At 37.1% G+C, this 20,644-nt stretch overlaps 1 protein-coding gene across 2 annotated transcripts; it reads right to left on the bottom strand.

Moving 5' to 3' along the window:
* Positions 1-613: 613 nt before the first annotated feature.
* Positions 614-15,281, bottom strand: tpd52l1 (tpd52 like 1). 2 transcript variants are annotated; one of them, XM_059356174.1, is made up of 6 exons: positions 15,162-15,281; positions 7,528-7,646; positions 7,268-7,416; positions 5,588-5,689; positions 2,325-2,385; positions 614-822 (listed from the first exon to the last, which is right to left on the bottom strand). In XM_059356174.1, the coding sequence occupies exons 1-6, from the start codon at positions 15,178-15,180 to the stop codon at positions 700-702; spliced, it is 573 nt and encodes a 190-aa protein (XP_059212157.1). In that variant the 5' UTR covers positions 15,181-15,281; the 3' UTR covers positions 614-699. The 2 variants fall into 2 exon arrangements, with proteins under 2 accessions (XP_059212157.1, XP_059212156.1); XM_059356173.1 differs by lacking the exon at positions 15,162-15,281 and adding an exon at positions 9,153-9,667.
* Positions 15,282-20,644: the final 5,363 nt, after the last annotated feature.

The raw sequence follows: 20,644 nt of genomic DNA, 5'->3' as shown, positions 1-20,644 counted from the left end.
ATAACAAAAGGCGGAATCAATCATCTTTTATTTTGTGTCTGAGGAATTCCAGCTGTGATTTGACAGTTTTTCACTTGTGATGAGAGGGTGACTACACGAGCCAAACCACAAGACGCTCAAATGAAGTGACGGAAGAAATACGGGCCAGAAATACCACCTGACTGCCTTCTGGAGCTGACTTGGAATCTGTTCATTCTAGTTTTAGCTAGTCTCTCCATGAGCCCCCATCTGATCAACATCTGTGGATTAACATGCTCTGGAGGCTGCTGGAAGGCAGCTGCTATTTGTCATCTCATTGATTTAATCCACCACAATGAAAAAGACTCCTTTGAAAAAAGGATCATCCAGCTCTGATGTCTTGGTAAAATTGATAAAGTAATCTAGGTTGTCAACAGATTCTTCCTTCAAACCCAGTTTGGTTAGAGAGATCTTTCAAAATAAAAGCAGAAAAATGCCACTTTAGAATAATTAGGTTAAATTTGGTCCAAACAAGAAATAGCGTCAATTTTCTATCAAGCATTTAGGGGTGCAGGAAACTCCATCAATGTGTGAGAGACTTAATCGCAAACGTGGTTTGCAAAAGCATCACAACACAAAATAAAAGTATTTTCAGTCAGAGCTTTGAGTAGATATGTGACAAAGTGCTGCATCACAGCACTTCCTGGTTTTAAGTCCCACCTCGCGGTGTGGATGCCGCTCTTAACACGGTTTCTCGGAGCTGTCTGTCAAATTGTTAGTGGGCGTGTCCTGAGAGGTGGCGTTTGCTGCAGAGGAGAGGACGTCCTCGAAGCTGCCTCCTGTCCCCGTACTGCCAACCTTTGTCTAGGAAAAAGGGGGAGAGAAAATCCATCAGTATGAAAGGTGCTGTCATCACTTGTTTCTTCTTTACATCGCTGTTGTTGTGCTGCAGAAAAGACTCTGGGTGGCAGACTTCTACAGAGACTTCCACTATCACAGTGAGAGGATGAAGAGGGATGTGTCAGTTTAATCAAAGTCGAAACTCTTAAGAACTAATTTCAACAGCTTTTGTTTTAACTGTGTGTATCTTTTAAACTAAACTGGTGTCATAAACCTAAGAAGTGTTTAGTTTTCTGTTGTTTTATAGAACCTTATTATTCTTTTTTTGTGAACAACTTTTTTATTGCTTTTAAAGACAGTACAGCAGTCTGATAAAATTAAAGGTACATTACAATCAAATTCAAAATAATAATAATAATAATAATAATGAAATAAATAGAAAAAAAAAAAAAATATATATATATATATATATATATAGGAAAAATTTAAATTTAAATTAAAAATAAAAAGGGACCAGGCGACGACCCCCCACCCCCCCAACTTGGATCTCTATAAAACTCTTACAGGACACGAGAGACCATGTTCAAGTAATGAAAATAAAAATATTGATTACAGCAATTCCTTGATCTTATCTGCCACTGTTTGCCATGCTAGAATACTATCAGCTCCAGCACCGTGCATTCTTGCCGCTGAAAGCTCCATATTTATTATGTCAATGCATGCGTTAATCCAGAACCTTATTATTCTTAAAGCTGACAGTCACAACACACGACAGAAGAAGCAACAATTTAGTATTTTGAGATTTAAAAAAATCATAAATCAGATTGTGGTCTTCACAGTGGTTTTACAAAGAACAAAGGGTAGAAGTCTTCTACTACTAAGACTGAATTAGGATCAGTGTGAATATAAATAAGCAACCGGCTCACTGCCAGAGTCAAAAGTGTAAGCTTGCAATTACACCCAGATTACAGTGTTCAGTTCTTTCTGCTTCGCTGACATCTTATAACGTTAAGATGCTGCAACACGACCTGTTCCTCTGTGTGGCTTTCACAGCTTACTACTACAGGTCAGAACAAAGCAGTTTACATCCTGTTAATTAGTGTGACTGTCAATATCTCTGTCACCTGCAACAGACAACAGTCAGGTAGATGACAGTTACAGTATAGTAACTGCATGTGTTATGCTAGATAAAGTAATATGAACCAATTTGTCTTTTGGTCTATCATCTCTTAGTTAGAGTGGTGTATTTGAAAGTATCTGGTGATATGATACATATCATGATACAGGGATAAGATTCATTATAGGCGGTTTATTGCATTTTTTTTAAAGGAAAACTGTCATGGTATAAAAAACACACCGCCGTATACATAAAATCTTAGTATAAATAGTTTTACCTGCTATGAGTTAAAATGTGAAACCGTTTTTTGAGAATTATTACAGTTTCATAAATCATATTACTACAGTTAAGTTTATCGATATTTTCTTAAATCCTTGTACTTCACACACAAAGACACACTTTTATTTACCTTGATGGTGGTAACTGTAGTCTCGACTTTCTCTTCAAAAGACTTGAAGCTGGGAGAGTTTCTGTGAAGAAAAAAAACATTCAACTTTATTTGAACTTTCAACATTCACTTGTCTGCTACAATGAATGTACAACTGGGATTCCCAAAAAGTTGGGACATAATAAAAACAGAATGCAATAATATGCAAATCCACAAATTTGCATATACAGAACAAAGACCAGGTATTTAATGCTCAAACTCGGAAACTTCTGTTTATATATATATATATATATATATATATATATATATATATATATATATATATATACTCTACTCTGCTGCATTTTTGGAGTCAGAGTTGTATTACAATGACAGTTTATAACCTGGTTATTTCACACTGGAATACATTTTCTATACAACAGAAAGTATTTACTGTAAGGGCATACATGTGTTTAGAGATGGTAAACAAAGTAAACGAAGTATGGTGTGTAAACAGGTGCAAATACCATGTGAAACCATTCTTTTTTGTCAGTATCACTAAATAACCGTCATGAGAGAACACTTAAACAGTTTGCTTTTTTTAAATGACACTGCAGTAGCACTTATACCAGTTACCAGTGTTTGAGCAAGGACATATGAAGAATACGAAGACTAGAAGAAGAGAAATCAAAAGCAAACAAAGCATAGCGGTTACCTCATGGCGGGCATGCTCATAGAGTGTCTGATGGAGTAGCTGTCTCCAGAGAGCGTGGTGAGAGAGGAGTTAATGATTAGCACAGGTTACACACACACACAGACACACACACAGACACACACACACACAAACACACACATACACACACACACACACAGACAGACACACAAAGCCAGAGTTAGCTAGAGGACTCATTGTTTTTATAGTTTGACATTGGATTCATTAGTCGGCCCCAGAGTCTCTCTTACAGGATGAAATGTAGAGAAAATATTGAATCTGACAGATATGCATTAGTTTGGCAGTGGGCTGATTATTCTACTGGTAGGTAAATAGCTAACAGACAAAATTATATTTCTATGGTATCATGTCCTAAAGGGATGCAACCTTAATATAATTTCAAATTCTGCACCATTCAACCTGTACTGGCTTAGTTTCAGAACTTTCCTACAACTGGAAAAGTTCATGACAACTTGTTCCCATGATTAATTGAGACAATCTGTTTTGGCTTATCAGAGACTGAAATCAATTGGATTTGATCCTGAGCTGAGACAAGCAGCTGATTGAGTACTGCTCTCCAGCATGGCAGCAGACTCAGCTGACTGTACCAACCTGTTAGTGCTATCAGCTGATCTCACTCAGATCTACTGAGTTAAGACTCCTTAGTGAGGAACAACTTATGTGACATAATCAGCTGTGTGACTCTTACCCTATAGAGTTGGACCTTAGGAAGCATGAAGGGAGATGGAAAACAATTTTAAGATACTTTCACATGTGTTAACATCAACAATTTCTCTATGAAAGGTGAACTGCCAGCTTTTATCTGTTAAGAGAAGTAAACTGGATGCAAATGAACATTACTATGGAGAACTAGATTGTATTAGTAAGTATTAGTCAAACATAAACGCACAAAAAGCACAATCTTAACCACAGTCAAACTCAAAGGAAACCCTAAATCAAGTTTACAGAAGATTTTGCATGCAAACAAAATGCACACACAAACACACACAGCAGACAGAAGAATAAAGAGTTATTTTAAAAACAAAAAAACCCATAATATAACAGAATTGGTGTTATTATTGGTGGTATTACAGTGGTGGCACGAAAGCACTATCTAAAGAGTGGATTTTCTGATATTTACCTGCACAAGAATTACAAGTATTTATAGTGATACAGTATAGTATATGCAAAACATATTATGCTGTATCCATGGAAAATTCAAATTCAGTTTGAAAATCAGTTAAATATTTAATTTGACAAAATGAGACCAAGTCATTGTTTTGCAAGGCACAATTAAGTTAGTCCGAAGTTACAAATTTTGAGTTTCAAGACGTAATGCGCTCTCCACGAAATGTAATTCCATTCGAACAACAGAGTAATACATTAAATATAAAATCACAATAAATCATGAAAAGATAATTGCTGATATTGCACTTTCATAACATGTAGCATGGCTTGGGAGACGGTAACAAGTATCTTCAAGTAAAGACTCAAGTTAAAAAAAGGTGACGAGTCATTTGTGGTAAAGTCCAAGTCAAGTTGCAAGTCTTTCTTGATTTTGTCAAGTCATGTCTAAAGGCATCAGATTTGTGACTCGAGTCCACACTTCTGCAAAATGACATGCAAAAACACACTTCAAACACATCAATAAAAACATGCTTACTGTGTGTGCACTCAAAATAAAAACCTATGCACAGCATGAGTCATACACCACAGGGACATACCTCCGAGGGAACAGTAACTCTAGACCAGCCATGCTGGAACAACCAAACACAATGCATTGTTTCCGTTCTGCAATTTATATTACAAAAACATAAAAAGCTGCAGTGCACACAGAACTAACAACAACTCACTTGTCTTTATAGCAGAGCCACTGTCATTTTACAGTCAGTTTTTTTATTAATGGGCAGAGTTTTTAAAAGTTTCTTGATCTTTTTTTAGCTTTAAAATCCAAATATGTGTGGTTGGAGCCACACAGTAACACTGAACTTGCTTCTTGATAACAAGGTCCAGCATAAACTGCATGTTGATATGTTTCTATCCCTCAGGTCAGCTTTGTTTCCTGACCTTACACAGCTTTTCTTTTGTTTTCTCTTCCACATGCATGAAGTCACACAGGCCCATATTCTCTAGCTTTCTCTTGTCATCATAAACACAACTGCTCTATTTATTTCACACAGAACAATGCAGGCCGGCTCACACACTTGTGTTGTGTTGACTTTCAGCATCTCAAACAGAGCAGCACAGAGTGACAGAGAGGCAAAGAGACAGAACAAAAGAAAGAAAGCGACTGAGGAGGACAGACTTTGCCTCTGGCCCTTCAGCTCCCACAGAAAGCAGCTTAATGTGGGCTTACATAATTCCCCTGAGCTGGATAGAGCAAAGAGTGAAAACTCAGATAAAATACATGTCTGTGAATTGGATAAAAGTGGAAATGCATCTGTGGTGAATGTGTAGGCCGGTGTTATGATCATCATGTTGATGTTGGAGCTTTATGTTGGGTGCATTTTCAACAGAGCTACCAAATTCATCCTTTGAATTGTCTCCACAAATAATTTCCTTGAACTAATGAATATATTTAATCATTGTGTACCTCATGTCCCCGAATTTCCTGGTGATGGCGCTGCCCAGAGTGGTGAAGGCTGCTGAGGTTTTCTGTCCTGCCGTGGACAGCGTCTCTGTCGTCTTCTTATAGCTGAGACATAAAGAAGATGCATTCAATATATGTTTTCTACACACATACATGCATTAAACTCTCACACAATCATGATTAAATTAAATTAAAACAAAATTCATACACACAACAGTCTGGCCTGTTGGACTTTTTTCCACACTGCAAACTAATTATCTTGCTGATCACGCTGTCAAATTAAAACCACTTTTATAAATATAGAAGGTCTCTAGGAGCATATACTCCTGTGGCCATACTTGTTCATTATAGATGAGGACGGGAACTGTGTGTGTAAAGTGATCTTCAGGTTGAAGTGTAACTGGATAAGAAGGGAGGCCTCTGGAGACTATCCCCTTGCTCTTCTCTGTCTCTTGGTGTCTGGGTAAGAGCTCATAGCTGATTGAATAATGAGGAAATTAGGTTATTTCTCTGCACACTAAAAAATTAATACCTCAAACAAGTCCTGCCCTGATTTGGAGGACTGTTACATGTGTTTTTCACTGCTGATAATACAGTCAAAATCATCTGGACATGTCCAGCTCAGTGTATCATCAGATTACAAAATCCTTTGGTACTGTGCGGCCAATTGATGCGTTTTTAAATCAGGTTTGTGAGGTCTGTTACAGAGAGAGAAACAAAGATAACAAACACACACATGCTTTGCAGCTGAGAGCAGAGGATTATATCTTCTTAATTGGGGTTGTGATATCTGCATTTATAACAGGCACTCAGTTTGGAGCACAGACTGTATAAAAGAAGCAGACGTAGCCACAGGGGTGTCGCCCATTGGACTACCACTTTGAAGCCTTGGGTTTGGCATGTTGGTCGTCTCCATCTTGTTTTTTTTGCACCAGAAGTGAGCCAGAGGACACACTCGTATATTCCAGCAACCTGACTGCACTTGACTGCTGGCTGAACCATGCCAAGTCATTGCTAATGAAGTTAGCTTCAATAATTCAAGGTACACCCAAAACAAGTTCACATGGTTCTAAATATACACAGTGTCACGGATATGCATTACTACGGCTCTATTCCCACCGACTGTCATTGTGGTAGCAACCTTTCAGTCACAAGGTAGCCATGCCTCAAAACCATACACGGCTTTATCATCTGTTTTACTGGAAATGGGACCATCGTTTAGAAAATGAACTTAATGCTGTATTGAAGAAGATTTGAAATTAGAGATTGAGACCATAAAATGTGTACTGCGGTAATTAAAAAAGTGAGAAGTAGGGTCATTTTCTCATAGAGTTCTATAAAATCAGAAAAGTTGAGTCTCCCCCTGCTAGCCATGAGAAAGAATGCAGGATTAAGGCACTTCTGCATTGGTTTCACTTCAATACAGAAGTAACCATACAATGCAGGAGTATGGTTTCACTGTCAGTTAAAAAACAGAAGTACCTGCACTTTGTGTGTTTGAATCCTGTAAAGGTCATCTATGCTGACAGAAAACACAAAAGCCATTCTGGCATGTGCAGCAGACACAAACACACTTTAACACTTAAACCTGCAAATTCTTTATTCTACTTTCAACTGTAACACACACACACACACACACACACACACACACACACACACACACACACACACACATTAACTCACGCTGTGGAGGACTGCATGTCATGCCAGCCTCGACTGAAGTTGTTTTTGAGATCGTTCAGAGAAGACATGCCGAGTTTCTGTTTGAGCTCCGCGTGCTGCTTCTCTTTGGACGACAAAACCTGCTTCAACGTGCTGATCTCCTCCTCCAGCTGGACAGACACAAAAAGACAAACTTAACAGCCCCTCGTCCCTTTACTCTCTTGTCAGCACCTCCTGTTCTCTCCAAGCGTGCGCTTGAGAACGTACATGTGCAAACATACCTTGGTTAACTCTTGCTGAATCTCCTCTCTCTCCTCCTCAGTCATGATGGAGTTGTTTAAGTTGACTTCTGACGCTATATCTTCATCAGCCTCTCTTAACGGATCTGAGTCCAGGAAACCTGAATAAAACATACAGTAAAATGATCTTTTAAATTTGTGTGACCTTTAACAATGACAATCAGTTAAATGTATGCACCGATTGCACTGAAACTGAGCTAACAGGACAGGCACCACTGAAAATAATACATTTCATGAGTTATACTGCACAGCTCCCCGGGCGCAGTAATGTGCTGCCCACTGCTCCTTGCATGGTGTGTTCACTTGTGTGTAAAAAAGGATGGGTTAAATGCAGAGGTTGAATTTCCCCATTGTGGGATTAATAAAGTAATCTTCTTTCTTTCTTATACGTATATTCATTTCTGTGCAATATTTTGGGTCCCTTCATTTATAGCAAAAAATCTGCATCCCCTCATGGAATCAAATCCAACAATTTGACTTTGGAAAAGCTCTTGTCCCTAAGGATGCTCTTTTTGTTAGTTGCTGTGGACAAAAGCTTCTGCCAAATTAATGAAATGTAATTCCTAGTGCCAAGACCTTCTGAGGAAATATGGAGGAAATACTTCTTTGACTCTACTTTATATATGTATATGAATGTATCTGAACTTGTGCGTGTTTTGTTGTTTTTGTCTGTGTGTTGCTTACTGTCTCACAGCATCTATGTCTCAGACCACATATCTGTCTGTCCGTCTGTCAGTCTCCATGTCTATCTGCGTCTCTGTCTGACTGTTATGTAATCTGTGGCTGCAGGCCAGGCTGTAGAGCTCTAATCTGGATTAACTGATGTGGATTATCTTGCTGACGGACACTACAGACCGCCACACACACACACACAAAACAAACAAACAAGATGCTGTTTCTGGGGACAGATTGACTTGAAAAGTTGCAATATTGGATTTGAGTGGAACACAAAAAAACACATTGCCTTGGCACCTGTTCCCAATAAAGAGAGTTATGAAATCATAGGCAGAAATATGTATTAAAGCAGTAAATACCCCAAAGAGAGTTTTACCCAACAAACACTGTCTTTAACATATTTTGAAAACACTCTTTTGAAGATATTCCTCACAGAAACACCTTATTATACTGCTTGCACACTGTACTTTCTTCTGGAAAAAGCACAGAGACTCAAACACACAATTATTCTCACGCCCCCACAGTCTTAAAACCACTGCATGCACCTAGAATAAAATACATTTCAAATGGCTCTCAGATATGATGCAGCAAAAATATGTTAAATCCATCATTATGTTTCAGAATAGTGATTTTTTTACTTCATAATTTAGAATATTCTGGACACAAAAATGTCAAGAGAGATAGATAGAGAGATAGATCACAATAAAACTGTTCCGTCTGATTAGCCTTGTATTGTTTCTAGGATAGACCATTAGTGAAGTGCAAAATCAGGTCAGACAGGTACCACACATGATCAGGAAACAGCATGATGAACGTGTACACACAACCCAAGGAATGCAAACACAGGTAGGTGATTATGTTACATCGTGGACCCGTGAACATTTTGTCAACCTGATTTGACGTTTTGACAGAATGGAAAAGGACTACTGTACCTGCTGTGAGGTGTCCTCTCTCTTGATGTGGCAGCATAATGAGACAGGTGTAAGGTTAGTGAAGACCGGTAAAAAATAGCTTTAATGTCCATTGACAAACAGAGTTATTACAACAAAATTCTGCAAACAGTTCAAATGCTTAAAAATCTAAGAGGCTCTGCAGCACATGCACCAAACACATGCACAATTCACAAAAACGTAGCTTACAGCACTACACACCAGCACAAGGCCTTTCTATAGCAGGCAGCTATTTCTGCCTACACAGCAGCAGGACAATCAGTATTTTGAACCCCCTGCGGCTAAGATGGAAGCTTTTCATGTCTGTTGAAGTGCACGGAGAACTCAGATCTCAGAGTCTTTTTCATGTTCACACAGACATGAGAAGACCTTAAAAAATACCACGAGGAGCATTCATTTACATAACTTCTGCCAGTGCACGTGCAGTATTAATTGGAGGAAGACAATCAAAATGAGACAGTTAATGTTTCATTAATTCATATGGAACACTAAAATGAGATGGATCAACATGCTTTGATTTCACACAATTATTCTGTGATTTAATGACCATATTGGTGCTAAATGTAGTATATTCAAGTTAAGGCAGGTTTCCTTTTAGCTAACAAAGTTTTCTTTAGCTAACGCAGGTTTCCTTTTAGTTTGCACCGGTTTATTTAGTTAAAGAAGGTTTCCTTTTAGTTTACACAGGTTTCCCTTTAGCTAATGCAGGTTTTCTGGTGATGTAATGACCATATTGCTGCTAAATTCAGCATACTGCTATTAAAGATAGGGTAGTTAAAGCAGACTTCATTTTAGCTAACACAGGTTTCTCTTTAGCTAAATAGGTTCCTTTAGTTAAAGCAGGCTTACTTCTAGCTAACTTAGGTTTCTTTTGAGCCATCACAGTGCTTAATAAACTAAAAGAAAAATCAAAAACTGTAGGAGTGCACATGACATGAGATAACCTTTGCCATTATAATTCAGAACAGGCTGCTTGTGTGTTTGGGACCATCTGAAAATGTATATAAGAATCGTTTGTGAGAGTCACATGTATTGCAGTATGTCGCTATGGAAACAAAAGGCACAGTGTGTAGGCTGCTTCTTATATTATTATGGTATATTACACCAGTGGATGGTGTTGTGCCACTTTCTATAAAACATGGTAGTAGTAACACACTCAGAAGAACTTATGGTTTAAAATAAATTTACTTATGTTGGTTTGTAAAGGTCGTCCCTGTCATTTGTACGAAGATTCACTGCCATAGCATTGCCAATTTAACAGGAATGTGAAGAATGCTGAAATTATCCCAGTCATGGTTCACTGCATAAAATTGATTTGATACAAAGTAGCCCAGATCCTCAGCTCTCTGCTAAACTAGCGAGTGGATCAATGAGAATTTTCAGGTATGTAAAACAAGCAAACTTTTAAAGCAATGTGAACAGTACATATTTACCGTTTTCCGCTTAATTTGCCATCTAGCTACATTACTTCAAAACCTGCTCATGATATCACATGTGAACACTTTTTTTAGTAGCCTAACCAATCATGTTCTAAGACATGCATACAAATACACATATATGTCAGGATTTTAGATTTGGGTTTGTCAATTTTTATTTCTGTAGTTGACTTTTTATGTCCTATGATTTTTTATTTTTGTTTCATTTTGACCAACAATGCTGCCCACTGCTCCTTGCATGGTGTGTTCACTTGTGTGTAAAAAAAAAAAAAGGATGGGTTAAATGCAGAGGTTGAATTTCCCCATTGTGGGATTAATAAAATAATTAATCTTAATCTTAATCAATGAACACGTCAGTTTAAAGCCTTATGTACACTGCTAAGATTAGAATCCTGGTGGAAAAATACCAAAAATATTAAGTTTAACAATACCTGAATCTGCCCATTATATCCTCATAATGTGGTAATTTACAGCATTTCATTCCTTTAGGCTGCTAAACCTCCCAAATTACTTCATAACACACAAGACTTGACCTCATTGCCCTCAGTGGCAGCTATAGCTATAGGGTGTCTACAGGTTCCACTGGGGTCAGTTACGGTGAGAAGCAAATGTTCAACCGAAGTAAAGGATTATCTATTCTACAGGCTCTAACCTACATCCCTCATCACCTTTGCTGTCCAGTTGCATGTCCCAAGTGGTGGACATGACCCAGTTGTCAGAGTGGGACACTGTGTGACCCCACTGATCGTCCCCTGATGGTGAAGTTTTACCCCATTCTGTCAGGTTTGTCCCATTTTGGGTCACTGGAGCCAAGTCGTCACCATGTGAGCTCCTTTTAACCGATTCCTCGGCAGAGCGGTGAAACACACCCTGATTCAAACCTGAGCAAAGTTACAGTTGAATACATTTTCAGTTTGTAGACAAAAAGTGCTTGATTCATCTTATTTTGTAAGTGATGAGTCCTCTTTTAATGATGTTTCATCTTAACTGACAAAAAAATACAGGAAGTTTATCTTTTGAGTCAAGCAAAAAATGCAAATGCCTCTCTCTTCTCTTGTGTATTGAATAGGTCACCCTGGGCTCTGGGAGATTGTGAGGAAAATTTCCCCCTTTTTTTACAGTCTGATTAACATAGAAAACAATTAACAATGAAGTAATCGTAACTTGTAGCCTTGCATCAGAGAAAGTCCTACTTAGACACTTCTGGGTCAATTTATCTTCATTTAACAATCTTAAGTTAGTGGAATGGCATTTCCTCCTATTTAAAATATTTAATTGCAATGTAATATTTTAATATTTTATGACCACACTCACCCACTATTCTGACTATTAGCAGTTAAATCAACACTGAATCACACAGGGAAAACTGCTGCTACACTGATTTTAAAGGGATACTGTGGTTTTATGAGTCATTGTTTCATAGTCAGTGCATTACCTACAGTAGATGGCTACTGAACGCAACACATTAAGTATGAAAAAGTTCCTCATGCAACCCCACTTAAAAATACAAACTATCCCTTTAATTTAAGATGCTGCACATCTTCCAACACAGCAGTCAGTGATGTCACGTCACTATGCAGCAGCGTTGTAACACCCTGTGATTGAGTGTGGATTTACAGTTGTTTTTGTTTTTTTGATCTGGGAGAGTCGAGTCTTACCCTGCTCTCCCTCGTGTGTGGCTGAGTTAACCCATTCCTCTCCAGGACCCATGCTGCCCCAGTCCACCACTGCTTCACTCAGAACACCAGAGTACAACTCTGCAGCCGAGCAAGGCAGCAGGGTGAGAGGAGACAAGAAAACTGGTTATACACACACATGCACAAACACACACTCATCTCCCCTCTTGAGGGATCTGGCGATTCTCCAGGGTCCATCCCGGCTCTGTGAGTAACTTGATAACAGTGAGGTCTGTTCCGTTACAGGCAGATTATCTGAGTCTGCATTTTCACAGGATCAGGAAGTCTGACTTCTGACCCCTCTGTGGCACGGACCTGAACAACTTGTGGCTGTTTAAACAGGATATACCAGATTCTTGCCACGTAAAAAAGCGTGCCGGGGAGCAAATCTCTGCCAAGCAAAGATAACAATGAGACCTTTTGTAACAATTCCGCAAAACTATCCAAGGTCATTAGGCAATACAAGTTCTCTTGTTGCTGATGAAATCTCATTACACCATACTCCAGCACTACAGGAGGAAGCAGGCTCACATAAGACCAGTGTTGTTTCACCAACAATGATTTCCTTCTGGTTTAACTTCTATGTTTCGTTTGGTAACCCACTCTTTTAAAAGGAGAAAAGGTCACAGGTTTCGGTGTAAAAGATAAACATGAAAGGTGGCATTCAAATATCAAGTTCCAGTAACATTGATTCAAATAAATATCATCCTTTAGATTCTGCTTTGTTTCCAAATAACTGTCCTTCCTCTAAGATCAATGAGTAATGAAGGTTTATGATAACAAAGCATCGTTTTAACCAATCAAAGCAGCTGATTGCAGCACTCATTAGGCCAATCTGATCTATTTCATGGCCTAGATAATGGCTAATAGAAAGTCATTGAAAAATATCTGATACATTTAACTCTCCCCTAGTTTACTCTCTTCTCTCTGTTTCTCTCCCCCTTTCCTTTTGTCTGGGGGGAAATACCTTCAGTCACAAGACTTCCATTTGGCCCTCTGGTCATGTGGCTATACTAAATCAGAGGCCCGGGGATGGTCATATGGCTGCAAAATCAATTGAAGCTAAAACGGAGGCCAAGTTGCCTGCAGTTTACGGCCAAACAGAATCAATACTGTACTTACTGTAGACTGTGTAACATTTTAAATCTATTTTAGACTGTATAAATACTCATTTAGAACATAAAACAGGTGGATTACAAACAATTGGGATGTTTTTGGCAGACACTCTAAAACTCACAACCAAAAAAAAAAGTTGAAAAATGTACTTTTGGTTTAGGGTGAACTGATTCTTCATTCTCCAGCTTCAAACTCTGGAGTCAAACACCTGCTGACTCCCAGGTAGCCTTACCTGGAATGGCAGGAATGCAACTAACTACCTGCATAAGCAAACAGTACCTTGATCCTCCTTCACGGATGTGGGTTTTAATGCCCTACTCGATTTGTTCACGTCTCATTTTGCACATTCAAATTCCCATTCGTCAGTAAAACATTTGCTGAATTAAACTGAAACATTCTTTAAAAAAAAAAAAATACCACGTGTGCTGAGGTAGAAAGATCCAACTATTCCAGTGCACACATTAACAAATATTCACAACAATGCCTGTCAGTGTTGACACTAAAACAACACAAGTACTACTGTCTATATTTATGTCACAACATGAAGTCCAACAACATGAAAGAGTTAAGTGTCCTTCAAAGCCAGATAAGACAGAGGGACATAAATATTTGACACTTTCATTACTTTAAACAACTTTCACATACCTTGCATGGTTCAAAGCAAGTAAAGATGCAGGTGTTGACAACAGGACGATAAATTCATTTCAGGGATGAATAGAAAACTGGTATTTTGATACCAGAAATACCTAAGAAGTTGTACATTTGACCAGTGGGCCAATCTTTACTTCAAGACACCTCCTATTAGATAAACTCACTACCCCTCATCAGATTCCCAATGTGTTTATAATAACTGGATATTATTGAACACTTTTCATAATATTTTTCATGGAATATTTTACAATTAAACTGTCCTTGTTTGGGTTACTAGTGGACGGAGCTGGATGTTTAGCTATTTCAACTATTAAGTAATTACCTTTAGATAATCTAACTATCTGAACTGTATATATTCATTATTTTAGCTCCTTTTTAAGAATGTCCACATTACCTAAATGATTTGACTTTTGTGCATGCTTCAAAAAAAAAAACTTTGTTCATGTTTCTCTCAATTTTAACACATCTTGTTTATTTTCCATTGTTATTGTTATTATCAATATTAATATTAACATTATTTATTTTATTATAGACCACATTACTTCCACGTACCCCCTGGTTGAGAATCACTGCTTTGGACCAACATATAACCTCTGAGACAGGAAACAGTATCCAGCCACGAGACTTTAGCCTATTTAGTCTGGAGTTTCCATGATGTCTTGAGTAAACAGTAACACACACCTGCAGCACACTGGCCAACTGTGCATCTGTACATGTTTGAGTATTTATTTATTTGCTTCCTGAGCCAGCACTGAATGCATGAAAAAAATGCCCCCCGAAATAGCTGGCTAAATAAACAGCATATGAATGGTACTTTTAGAAACATTTGAGCCTACTACTGACTCAATTTGATACATTTTAAACAGTCGCTTATAATTTAAGAAGAAGTGCAGAATCAGGCTGTAAACCACATGAAAATATATAAATAAATAATAACTTTTCCAGTATTCTCTGATTAACAATTTCGCTTCCCACTCCTTCAGCCTCCACACGGTGACGTGTGCAGTCAGTGCAGCCTCGTTATCAGATCAACAGCAAACAAGCAGCGGCTGTTTTTAACTTCTGTCTGACAAATAAGGAGTTGTCTCCAACATGGAGCCGCAGAGACTCACCTTGTTGTCTGGTCTCCATCAGTGACAGCCTGGTGAACTTCCCAAATATCCTCCGGAGACTCGATAAGACAGCAGCAGCAGTCAGGTCACTGTGTGTTGTAGTCGGGTTTCCTTGGCGGTCACGCGCTGGGCCAGCTCTCAGGCGGAGCTTGGAGCACGAGCCAATGGGCTCGCGGGTTGATAATTTGCTTAATTTAATACCGGACATATCGTCACCCTGTAAAAATAATCGCCTAACTCATTTTTTCAAGTTTTGTAGGAAACACGAAAAACTTCACCAAAAGTGTAACATATGACATTTATTGATCATTTCACTCAAAAAGGATTTAACAAAGGATGGCTATTGGCATAGTAATAACACTGTGCGTAAATTATGCAACTTAAGAGAAATAAATGACTATTTTTTAACTTGCCTTTGTGACTTAAGCAAGATATAGTAACACTTTATTCTGAAGGTGTCTACATAAGAGTCACACAAGCTTGTCAGAAACATGACATGACAAGTATCATGAGCATTAATGTTACTTCAAAGTGTCATTAATGTTCATGACACACTAATGTCACTCTTATGTAGACACCTTCAAAATAAAATGTTACCGTATATTGCTTAAGTCACCTTTTATTTTGACTTAGGCATAATAAATCCGCTTAAGTCACACAGTCGACATAGGCCATTATCTTAAAGGGGTAAAATCACATGATCTGATCAACTGAGGATGTAGGCGACTTAACCATAGGTGGCCGGCGTCATGAGGAGATGATTTAGGCAAAAAAAATGACTTAGGCGGTTATTTTAACTGTATGATGTGATGATATTTCCTTACAGTAAGGTGGGCTCACTGGACACAGCATAGCCTACTGTATAGTAATGAAATACTGATATGTAATTCAGGAAATAATTCAGGATGTGGAGGAAATGTTCTGATTCTTTACTTAAAGAAAAGTTGCAATGCTTCATTGTATAAATATCCCCATTTACCAAATGTCCTGAATCTGAAATCTTACTAAAAGTACAAAATTATAGCCATTAAAATGCACTTAGAATATCCAAAGCAAAAGTAGAACTAAATCTAAATGAATAGGTCCTCCATTATATTTAGTGAATCATAAAGTAGCCCAAAGTAGAAAATACTAAAGTGCCTCAAACGTGTTCCTTAGCATCAGTTTTGGAAGAAGTTCTCAGATTCTTTACTTTTTAGCATGCATATAAGTACCACACTCACTCTTTATTTGTCATTATAAAGCAACTATTGATGCCTATGAATATGTGTTATTACAAGTAAACTTATCAACAAAATGAACTTGCTAGTGTAAAGTGAAAGTACTAATTCTGCAGTGTTATGTTATTGTAGAATATTAAATTATTAAGTTTTAATTGCTAACACTTGAGAGAGCATTTTAATGTTGTAGTTTGTCAATTTGAAGTAATTTAAGATATTTGTAGCCTATACCTGGGTAATTTGGTGTAGTTCTGCATCATATCATATCACATAGCATTTCTATTTGTTTAAGTTAAAAATAACTAGTTATAGCTTCAAATAAATGCAGTGGATAAAAAAAGTACAATATTTCCCACTGGTATGTAATATATACTTATTTCCATAAAATGGAAATAAGTATATATAATAATTATAATAATAAAAAGTAGAAGAATGTCAAAATTGCACTGTACAACTAAGTTAATGTATACGTATTACATTCCACCATTGTAAAAGCACAGTACTTGGGTGAATAGATGTAACTTCCACCACAGGTCTTTGTATAAGATGTTTCCTTTTCAACCTCTTACACAATGTCTTTATGCAGTACTGTATGCAGCTTTTAACATAAACATCAACTATTACTAATTGTAATGCTAATAATAATAATAATAATAATAATAATAATAATAAAGTGATTCACTAATAAAATATGCTATTATTATTATTATTAAATCATATTATCATTTTCATTATTTATTAGCAATTTAATAATTAGTATATACTATATATATATATAGTATATATATGAGTAATCCCCAAGTAATCTTAATTACTACTTTAATATTCTAATAATTACTTTGAATATGCATGTCATTTTGCATTTGCATGGCTCATACAATGAAAAGACATCCATGTTTAAGTGTTTTGCCTGCTGCAGTGCACTTATGACCCCTGCTGACGTAAAACTGTACTCACAGCAGTGACTGATGAACAAACAGACAGACAGACATCCATACAGCCTATACAGCAGACTGACTCAGCAGCATTCAGTGACAGGCATTCACAAAAGTGTCATATGTCAATATCAAAACAATCAAACCAGAACATTTTGGCTTTAGACCCAGTTTATTCTTCATCAGATCCTCAGATGAAAACAGTGTTTGTGCCTGGATAAGTGAGCAGTAATAATATCAGCAGACATCTTTAACAGTGGCAGCAGGTGGAAGAATCTGTTTTTAGTGCAAACAAGGAGCACAGTAATCAAGTTTAAGACATTTCTTTGAATAGAAATACCATCAAAACAGGTTTCCGGGGTCCATACCAGCCTCATGACAGTCATCCAGTGTTGGAAACAAGGCTCGCTGTGCTACTACTTCCTCATTCTAATATTTATAGTGAGGTTGAGTGAGCCAAAACAAAATGACAGTTTAACTTGTGCAAAACTATAAGAGAGTTTGGGATGTAGCTGACACCTTATATTGTGGTTACCACTAAAATTTTAGAGGTTTTAATTAAATCTTTAGTCATTTAAAACACACATTCTTAATCAAGGGGCTGATTGCACTGCACATTGCCCTGCTTCTTGGGGTAACAGACCCATAGATATATTTAACAGTAGTTCCATATATATTACTTATACAGAAGCCCCATATTATGATATATTATGCTTTGCTTAGCTGTTTCAACATGTAAGTGTGAAGGCCCTGGGGGGGAAGTGAGGAAAACAAGATTCTGGTGTCCCATTTTCTATGTCTGATCCAAATAGTTTTCTCTTCTGTGTTAATCACTTAGTTTAAAAAAAAAAAAAAGTTTTGCCAGAAGAACCTTATGACATTTTTTTGTTGGTATTTTTGTCTGGGTAATTTTTTCAGTTTTTGTTGTTGTAATACTCATTTTGGCCACAAGAGGCTGAAGTGCAGCACTACCCTATGTTCTAAATAGGACTAAAATTCATATTTTTTAACTACCAAACCTTTCTACCTGTTTTAAAAGATGAAAAGGGTAATTTAGAAGAATAATCCTGACTTTTTTAATATAGAAAAACTTTTTTCTCCACCTGTTTAACAAATTATTTTCCTCTAAAGGAACAAATGGAGAAAGAAAATCAGAAAAAAAAGACTCAGAAAAGGGATCACAATATTTTGTTTTCTCACTAGCTCTTTGGGGCTTCTGTACATAATGTGTGACCTTGTGAGGCCGTGATAGATCCCCCCCCCCTATCATTTGTAATCTTTGGAGTCATGCAGGGACCCTGAACCACGGGTTGGCAAACCCTGATCTATAATGGCTGTGAAGGCACTATTGCATATTTATGCCATTACTTACTGGGATTATAACACAAACAAAAAGGCTAGAAGTATCAGCCAGCCGACACACCCCAGCAAAGGAAAATCATTGGCCAAAATAACTCTTATGTCACTGAAGGAATTGATATAGAGCAACTTTTTTCCATGTTAAAGGGATAGTTCAGATTTTTTTGAAGAAAGGTTGTATAGTGCTTTTTTTTTCAAACTGGGGGCATACAGACCGCCATCTACTATAGGTAACACACTGACTATGGATAAGTTCCTCATAGAACCTCACTTCATAAATACAAACTATCCCTTTAAGCTTTACCCAAACAGTTGCTAAGTGTCAGTAATGTGTAAGAATACAATAACAAAACAAAGCAATGATGGCATTTCCACACATAGCATCTTAACATTGATACAGCAAAATTGTGAATGAACACATGAACATGAATTAAAGTGAAATAAATCAGATATGAGGGGCTGACCAGGAAAAATACCGTCCTGTTATTATTTACATTTGTCCCATAGCTGTAACCACACAGAACAAATTTTAAATTACTGTCTGACAGCAAAACTGCCAACTAGATCTGACTGAGTAGTTGCTTCTTTGTCCGACCTAATGTTTGGTATTTTTACTTCATAAATAATTTCAATGATTCATAAATGATCAAAGATGCTGTTTGTTAATTTTCTGGCAAATTCATAAATGGTACAGTGTAAACTGCAGAGCAACTTTTCTGCTAAAATTCTATGAAAAAAGTTTTAAAAATCTATGCGGCCACAGGAAATTAAAATCATTTCACTCTGCTGATGTATCAGCTAAAGACAATTTTAAAGAAACTCTTCATCCCCTAAATAACCGTTTGTGTGTCAGTTTCTCATCCTGTGTTACCTTGAATTCTTGAGGAAAATTATTATTTTCTCACATTCCTTCACAGTGATCGAAGATTCAGAAAATGGAGAGTATTTATGATGAATTGAAGTAAATGGGGGCTGTATTTAACAACAGCAAAACTACAGTCATGGCTGATATCTAGCCATTTCCAATGGTTTTCTTGATAATAACCAAAATCATTATCAAGAAAATCATGGAAAATGTCTAGCTATCAGCTCTTAAATTAAATTTTTATGAGCTATTGTTGTTGCTATCTTCATATTTGTTCAAACAAATGTACCTTTAGTTGTACCAGGCATTAAAATGAACAAGAAACTAAAGAAAACAAGGGTGGTCTAATATTTTTTTCCATGACTGTATATCAAAACATCAGTTTACAAACTCTCACACAATTTGTGCAGTTTAATCCAAGTCTTATTTATCCAGCTATATGCTCAGTACTTCCTACTTCCTATTTAAAACACCTCTACCACCGTCTCACTCGCTATTTTTCCCTGTGTGAAACTGTTTATATGGAGGTGTTTTAAATAGTACGATTTATTTTTTATTTTTTAAATGGGATGTTGTGAGAATACAATTGGATAAATGAGACTGGGATTATAATGCACAAGCTGTGTGAGAGTTTGTACACTGTGTCTGACTGATATTGAATTTTTGAGTAAGATACAGACATTAGATAGATTTTAGGGGGGAATTATTCACTGATTACCAATGTGGTAGCCAATATAGTGAATTCTTGAGCTGGATTGAAAATGTATTTTCTTTACTGTGGGAATTGTGCACCAATACGACTTTTTAAAAGGTGCTCAGAAGGCTGCAAATACCTTGTTTAAAGCATATATAACATTATTAAGCATTATTATAAAAAGCATTACATTGTCAACTACATCAACATCTTTGGAAAGTAGTCCCACATCTGACTTCCTGTCAAATGTTGCTTCTTAGCCATCTTTAGAGGACAAAACATTTTCTTTTTACATTAATTTTCTCAAGATTTTGCATTCATTGTGGGCAGTCTGTGGACTAGAGGTTAGGAATTGGGCTTGTAACCGGAGGGTTCGAATCCCAAGACCGACAGATCAAGGACTGAAGTAT

Source organism: Centropristis striata, chromosome 18 (genome assembly GCF_030273125.1).
Source record: "Centropristis striata isolate RG_2023a ecotype Rhode Island chromosome 18, C.striata_1.0, whole genome shotgun sequence".
Classification (NCBI taxonomy): Eukaryota; Metazoa; Chordata; class Actinopteri; order Perciformes; family Serranidae; genus Centropristis; species Centropristis striata.
The sequence above is the reverse complement of the archived record's forward strand: the minus strand, read 5'-3'. Positions and strand labels throughout refer to the sequence as shown.